Below are 8,286 nucleotides of genomic sequence, written 5' to 3' on the forward strand. Positions count from 1 at the left end.
GATAATATTGTAAAGATATTACTTATTTACGTAAGTATATAAAAATATTTCGAAATAAACAGTAAAAAAAATACCCTCGAAGGATTAAACATAGAAGGTTCCGTACGCTCAATTAGGGCATATAATGAAAACGTTACCGTGGTGCATAATGTATAACACTCTGTAACTGTCACTTTAAGTTGGCCAATCACGGCAGCGGCAAGTGTCGCATAAACAGTACGAAGTATGAACTAATTATTATGAGCCTCTTGCGATTTACGATAATTTTATAGGTTGAATAGGTTGTTGAATGACAATAATATTGTTAGAGACGCATATTCTATGTTTTATCCTTCGCTGCTAAAAGTAAAAAGAAATCTGCTAAAACTAAAAAGAAATACGAAGTTAGAGATCACAACTCACGAGGTTTTTCAACTGAAATGTGTTTTAAGGTAAATCTACATTGAATAAAATGTAAATGCAATAGCATAGTAACAATGGCGTCGATCCTAGTGTCAATCTAAACAAATTTTAAAATAAAAAGTTTTAGCTTTAGTGATGCTCGACTTTAAATACATATGCTCAAGACTGGCATGAGGTATCTAAAGCCATGAGGTTTGACAGTTCTATATTAAAATAAGTATATCTGTTCATGGTCTGTTCGTTTTGTTTGCGATACAATGCGTTTGCATGCGATATTCCTATACGCCAAGGCGTTAATCGATTCGCGACATCGTGGGTATGCAATAAAATTAATTTTCAGGGTTCAGTACCTCAAAAGGAAAAACGGAACTCTTATAGGACCACTTTGTTGTCTGTCTGTCTGTCTGTCCATCCATCCGTCCGTCCTTTGTGTCTGTCAAGAAAACCTATAGGGTACTTCCCGTTGACCTAGAATCGTGAAATATGGCCGGTAGGTAGGTCTTATAGCACAAGTAAAGGAATAAATCTGAAAGCCGTGAATTTGTGGTTACATCAAAGAAAAAAAAAATGTGTTTGAATTTTCAATATAAGATAACTTTTTCAAGTGGGGTATCATATGAAAGGGCTTTACTTGTACTTTTTAAAAATGATTTTATTTTTAAGCATAATAGTTTTTGATTTATCGTGCAAAATGTCGGAAAAAAATACCCGAATATTTTTTTATGGCCGGTTTTTTTCTATGGCAGTTAGGTCCAAATCTTAATTAAAAAAAAAAAAACTATATCGTTAGTCGAGTGATCTTATTACTTATGTATGGAACAGTTCAATTTTTTCTTCACAATTAAATTATCTTAAAAACTATTAAAAAGTTGTGACACCCTGGTGTAGTGACTCTTTTTCTGAATAACCTTGTATAAATTGTGTAAAAAATATGTCATATCTAACTGTTATAGTATTGAAAACTGTACAATATACTATATGTATAGATACTTATTATTATAAATGCGAAACTTTATCTGTCTGTCTGATTGCTAGCTTCTGACGGCCCATCTTTTTGATGCAATTTGCTTGTATCCCAAGCTACTTTTTGTTCTGGTATTATAATAAAGCCTTTCATGACATTAATAATATTAACAGCACTTAGCAAAGATCTTAAGGCATGAATTGAATGAGCATTCTCACTTGACCTCCCTGGCGCAGTGGTGTTATAAGTGGAAGGCGCCGGGTTCGTTCCCGGCAGGGGTAATTCGGGAATTTATAATTTTTAAATTGTCTGTGGTCTGTAGGTCTAAATAATATCTAAATTGTAGACTCACAGCTTAGCCAAACAACCCTGCTTATAAGTTATAAGTACTCATTATTAACGGGGGCAGACAAAGGTCTTTCTTCTGGTTGAGTTCTAGATTGTCGATTATTTGCTGTGGGCTCGGCCGCTGCTACCAAAGTTGAGGTATTTGACTCAATTCCTACAAAATAGAGAAATTAAACACTTTCTAAATAATATGTATCAAATAAAGTCTAAGTCCACCTTTGCATGTCCACCCTAATCTACATTATAAATGCGAAAGGGTTTGTTTGTTGGTTTGTCCTTCAATCACATCACAACTGAGTAACGGATCAATGTGATTTTCTCTTGGAGAAATACCTGGAGATTGGCATATGCTACTGTTTATCCCGGATAAATAATCAAAGAGTCCCTACGGGATTTTCCATGCGGACTAAGTTAACCAGCTAGTAATTACCTAATATCCGGTTCCGTAGTGCGAACAAAGCAATCGATGCAGCGAGTAGCACCAGCCCTAAAGCTAGTGCAATGATGTCGATCACAGTCGACCTGTATGTAACGTGAACCACCTCGCGCGTCGTCGACAAAATCAAGTACCGCCGTACGATGTTTTCGTTACGATAAACTGTAACAATATGTTTTATTTTTATTTTCAGGGTTATATGTTTAGGGTTGGAAAAAAAACAACCCTTATAGACTCGCTTCGATGTCTGTCTGTTTGTCGTATCGGACAGAAAAGTGAATTAAAACCTATGGGGTACTTTCCGTTGACCTAGAATCATGAAATTTTGGTGGTAGGTAAGTGTTATTCAAGGGAAAAATTTGAAAACCGTTTTGTGGTTACATCACAAAAAGAAAACCTAGCTCCTTGAATTATTAGAAAAACAATAATGTGAAGATGATTTTCTTAGAGTAGTAAGCACAAGCCAGGTATCCGTTAGTATTAAATAACCACTTACATCTATATAAATATAACAGATATGGTCCGGCTGAGAGGCCTTTCGTGTTGTTCGCTTCATTTTGTAACCATTCACTATTCATCAGAACTGTAATCTTATTCTGAAACATTAAAACATTAGCGATGAAAGAAAAAAAATGCATTAATTTATTGTTGGTGTCACAGATAATATAAGATGATATAAGAATCTTATAAAAACGAAAATTGATTTAGATCCAGGAACATGCGTTAAAGTAACAAGTGTAAATTAAAAATTTATAACACCCCCGACAAGTGAAGGTTACAGTAACAAGTGTAAATTAAAAATTTATAACACCCCCGACAAGTGAAGGTTACAGTAACAAGTGTAAATTAAAAATTTATAACACCCCCGACAAGTGAAGGTTACAGTAACAAGTGTAAATTAAAAATTTATAACACCCCCGACAAGAGAAGGTTACCGTAACTAGAAAAGAGCTGCTAACTTTCAAACGGCTGAACTGATTTAGGATTATAGCTATCCAAAGTATCTAAGTTTTCCAAAACATCATTTTCAAATAAATAATTATGTATCTAGGCAACGTCCATCTCGACAGCTTGACATTTGTCAATTGACATAATATTATGAACCTAACGGTTAGTAAACCTTCTTTTCTACAAGAAAACTAGAAAAGAGCTGATAACTTTTAAATGGCTGAACCAATTTTATTGGATCATAGCTAAGAACACTCTCGATCAAGCCACCTTTCAAACAAAAAAAACTAAATTAAAATCGGTTCATTCGTTTAGGCGCTACGATGTCACAGACAGATACACAGATACACAGACACACAGATACACACCTCAAACTTATAACACCCCTCTTTTTGGGTCGGGGGTTAAAAACAAAGCATGATGACGTATAACAATATTATTTTATAGCCATTTTAATAAGCTTAATGATCCCATACAAATGACAAAGAAAAAAATCTAGTGGGCATTAACTATTTTGGGTGACCAACCAATCACAAAGGAAACTATGTTTTCCCTGCTATGAACTATTGGTTGGTATTGGTGTTCTCAAAGGGAGAAATAATGCCAATTTACATACCCGAAGACCAATCATAGAATTGTTTTCGTCTAGGCTCCACCTTAAAGATTTATTGACATCTGCCACATCTGAAACATTGTAATAGTATAAAAAGCTTCATAATGTCATCAAAAAACTGTGCTCCACTCCATAGTGTCTGTATGCATAGGCCCAGGCCCTTGGGTGCCCCTTAACAAAATAACGTCAAATAATTCACCATTAAGAGAACAGAGAGAAATAGGTACAACAATCATAGCCCATCCAGGGCATGGCTGATGGGGCTAGTTGGGCTAGTGATGTATATGGCTAAATGTGGAAAACTTACGTTTTTCAGACAGTTCCGTTGATACATTATAGGTGTATAGTTTAAATTCATCTGTAATAAATTAATTATATTAAATTATATATATTATAAAAACTGTGTTCATTGGTTTTTTCTTCAATAACGCCGCAACAGACCACCAGCGACGGATTGACGTGATTATGCACGGAAATAGTCAAAGATCTGGAGAGTGACATGGGCTACTTTTTATATCGAAAATTCAAAGAGTTCTCATGGGATTTTGAAAAACCACGCGGACGAAGTTGCGGGCATCTATCTATCTAACATATTCTATTTGATTATAATTGAGACCAGAAAGGACTTCGTCTGCGATGGCGTTTGCTGGCGCGCGTGCTGTGCTTGTTTGGAGTGTTTTTTTTTGTTAAGAGTGGCTGGTTTTTGTGTTAGTTGGTGTTTTTTGGTGGTGGAACTGACTGGGAGGCGCTCTGAAGGGGCGCCGCGCGTATGTCGGCGGGCGCCGGCGCAGACGGAGTCCATACTTGTATAAATTCAATAACTTGAAAGTATCACAAACTTGACATTGGCTAATCAGAGTAAAGCCAGATTTAAAAAAAAAAAAAAGAGACCAGAAATCGAACCTGAGACTTCCAGCTCACTGGGCTCTACTACTGTATCAGGTAATTTGTTTACTTACCTTTAAATATCGAGTCAGGAATAGTCTCACAAGTTTCATTGATCATTGTTTTCTCAGTCTTGTAGGGATCACATTGACCCGATGCATTTGATATTATGTCATCTGCATCTATCTTGACACTGCAAAAATTATAATGTTAAATGTGCATAAATAATAAGTAGCCCATCTCACTTCAGCTGGGTTTTACAACAATAATATAACCTAGCACATACTGCTTGCAGTTTTTGATTATCGCGTGAGATATTAAATATCCTTTCCTGGGATAAAAAATTGCCTATGTTCATCCCCATGACGCAAGCTATCTTTGTATCAAATTTTGTCAAAATCGATTAAATGGATTGAACCAAGAAAACGTAGCAGACAAACAGACACACATTCGCATTTATAATACATATTATTAGTATGGATTATGTCCATCTGGAAAAATGTACCCTTGAAATGGAAGAATTATAAAAGCAATAGCGTAGTTCCTCCTTACTTACTTAATAAACATTATAAAAGCTTTTTTTCTTTAAACTAAACAAACTGTAGAAAGCGAATCGGCTTTATAACATTGTCTCGGTCATTGACTGATAAGTCGGCGATCGGCGATGTCGGTATGAGTGACAGAGAAGTCGCTCTACGAAGCCGAAGCTCTTGATTATCTCTTTCTAAAGTTCGATGTGTAACCTTTTCTACTACTTTCTGTACAGAGAAATATAATCCATACTTAATATAATAGTGAAAGTGTGTCTGCATTTCAGCCAGTTACATTTTCACAGCCCATCTATTTAACAAATGATGGAAATCACACAAAGAGTATTACATCCCAGAGACTCAAATCTGCAAAATTAAATGGTTTCCACCTATCCTAAAACCTAAATCCATGTAAAGTCGCGAGCATCATCTAGTGAATAATAATAATAAATTTTCTTTATACTAACCTAGTATTGTCAATATTGGACTCTTGTGGGTTATATATTTCCAACTGGCAATGCACAACAATTTCCCCTTGCAGATTCTTGGTGAGATTGGTTAAGACAAAGCATTGACAGTGGTTGTTTTCGTTTTCTGCGTCTCTTTTGAAAAAGTCTTCACATGTATCATAATTTTGACTCGCAGGCTTACAGTGTGTATATTCTATTGTATAATTCTGTATGATCACCTCTATGTCTGACTGAAAACAATAAGCACACAATTCTTATTAAGAAAGTATTCATTTTTAACCGACTTCCAAAAAAGGAGGAGGACCTCAATTCGTCTGAATCTTTTTTTTTAGTTTTAGGGTGGTTTTATTTGTGTAAGACTGTGTACAGGCAGTGGATTATATCACAGGATTGTAGTATGCATAAGAAGTGAAAGTTTCTGTCTCTAATCTAATCTTTGAAAAGAGCAACCGTCGAGTTTCTTGCAGGTTCTTCTTGGTAGGAAATTTCAAAACAGGGGAAGAAGCTTGTGACAATACAAAAGTACTTGTAAAAGTTTAATGGAATAAAAATATTTTGTTTTTTTTTTAACAGTCTGGTAGTTATGACGTTGGCCTGTTATTTAGAGGGGCTAGGGTTCGATCCTGGGCACTCACCTCTATTTTTGTGGAGTTGTGTTTTAAGCAATTAATTAGCGTAGAATCATATCATATCATCATTCATATAATTATCAATGATGATGATGGTTCTATGAGTTAATTCATCCTAGACTGACATGACTAAAGAAATATATGAAGCATAATACATCTCGTTTTCTTTCATATCAACATAATATTTTCTGTTACTAACCATTTTCCCACCTTCCCCAGAAACAAACTTTACATGAGGAAAACATGTCATAGCCACTAATCTACATGTTAATCAAGTATTACCAAAGTTATGTAAAAGGAATATGCACCTAGTAAAAACCATTCAATCAATACTAATGAGCCTTGATAAAATGTTTGTACCTAAAATATTTAATCATAAAAGGAAAAATACACACATTAGGTGAATATAGTAATCAAATAAATGAATTTACATAATCCCAAGTATAGATATTTTATCCAGAATTAGGTTGTTTACTATACATTAGCTAGTCTTTAATTTACCACTTTGGGTACTCAGTTAAGCTATTCTTACTCTTGCATATCTAGGTTTTTAAAAATTTCAATTTTCAGGATAAAGGAAAAGGTCTTTATAAGTGTTCAGGATGCAAGCTAACTCTATACCAAAAAGATGATGCCCATGACTTTGTCCACATGGATTTTTTAAAAATCTTGTGCCCTCATAGGATTTATGGTTTTTTGGGACAAAAAGCAGCCTATATCTCTCCCTGGGATGCAATCTATCTTTGAATCAAATTTCATCATGTGATAAGCAAGCAGACAGACAGACAAGCCCACTTTCACATTAATAATATCTTAATCTGTATGGACTAAATAACCTTTTGCTTATGTTATGTCATTATTAACAAAAATATTTGACCAACTTAGAAATACATACCATTTCTGAAGGAAACAAGACCATTGCAATTCCACTTATAATGAGAGCAAATGCAGCAAACGAAGTGAATGCTAATAGCCCCAAAAGCTTTTCTGGCCATGACTTTATTTCTGAAATACAAGAAATATATAATTCATAAAAAAAATTAAGTATCTAGCATGGTTTTCTTAATTATTCAGCATAACAACCACAACAACTAAATAAAACTTTTGCTAGAAATAGGTACAAAATAGAACTTTATTGAAATCTGGTAAATTAAGTAAAATGAAGATTAATGTGCCACAAGAATGGTTCTGTTCTTACAGCATGCACAGAGACAATTTTTATTTAAGAATGTGGTGGAAAACCATGAGGTTTATTACTATGTGTATGTTGTATAATAACAAATTGTTTCAGGATTTTTGCTTAGCATAGTGGTTTAGATGTTAGCCTTCTATTCTGGGGTCCAGGAAGCATTAACGGTGAAGGGAAACATCCTGACGAAACCTGCTTATTGAATTTTCCTTAATGTTCTATATGGTGTGTAAAGTCTGTCAATCATATTTAGCTAGTTTGATGAATTATGGAAATCCTTCTCATTCTGGGAGGAGCCGTTTCAGTTGGGCCAGCGATGTGTTGAGATGATGAATACCTACTGTTGTCTGCCATTATTATTATTAATTATAAAATATAAATCACAAAACTACACTCGTAATTGACTGAGATATATCTTAGCTGACCATATTTAGCAAAATAATTATTATTCTATAGATTTGAATTTTGAAAAAATTAGAAACAGCACGAGCACGAGCACATATTTTTTTTATTTTTTTTTTATTGCCTCGATTACATACTCTTTGTTATCTGGTTTTTTTTTTACGGCTCTGGGCGTGGTCTGTGGCTCTGGGTTCTAGAGCACAAGCACAACAGTGCAACACAATCAACATTAAACAAGACCCAGGAATCCCTATCGGGAACTTTTGCAACACAGACCGAACAGAAAAAAACCATTGAGCACAGACCAATAGCATAGCATATAGGTGCACAGAGTCACAGAGTCACAGGTAGCACAGAGTCACAGAGTAGGTACTTTGTAATGGTTAATGTTTTGTCAATGAAGGCTCAAAAAGGCCAAAACCCAGAACCGTAAAGCCAGTTGAAAAAAAAAATATTTGTCAATGGTCTAA

The 8,286-nt window shown here is 34.8% G+C and overlaps 1 protein-coding gene across 2 annotated transcripts; it reads right to left on the reverse strand.

Annotated features, from left to right (window-relative positions):
- Nucleotides 1-1,122: 1,122 nt before the first annotated feature.
- On the reverse strand, nt 1,123-7,936 carry LOC123870871. Of its 2 annotated transcripts, none has more exons than XM_045914354.1 (9): nt 7,756-7,936; nt 7,121-7,230; nt 5,594-5,826; nt 4,671-4,789; nt 4,019-4,069; nt 3,715-3,782; nt 2,647-2,746; nt 2,145-2,312; nt 1,123-1,868 (listed from the first exon to the last, which is right to left on the reverse strand). In XM_045914354.1, exons 1-9 carry the CDS (start codon nt 7,766-7,768, stop codon nt 1,747-1,749), a joined length of 984 nt encoding a protein of 327 aa, XP_045770310.1. In that variant the 5' UTR covers nt 7,769-7,936; the 3' UTR covers nt 1,123-1,746. The 2 variants fall into 2 exon arrangements, with proteins under 2 accessions (XP_045770310.1, XP_045770311.1); XM_045914355.1 differs by having other exon boundaries at nt 7,752-7,936.
- Between the last annotated feature and the right edge of the window lie 350 nt (nt 7,937-8,286).

Source organism: Maniola jurtina, chromosome 13, assembly GCF_905333055.1.
Source record: "Maniola jurtina chromosome 13, ilManJurt1.1, whole genome shotgun sequence".
NCBI classification, from domain to species: Eukaryota; Metazoa; Arthropoda; class Insecta; order Lepidoptera; family Nymphalidae; genus Maniola; species Maniola jurtina.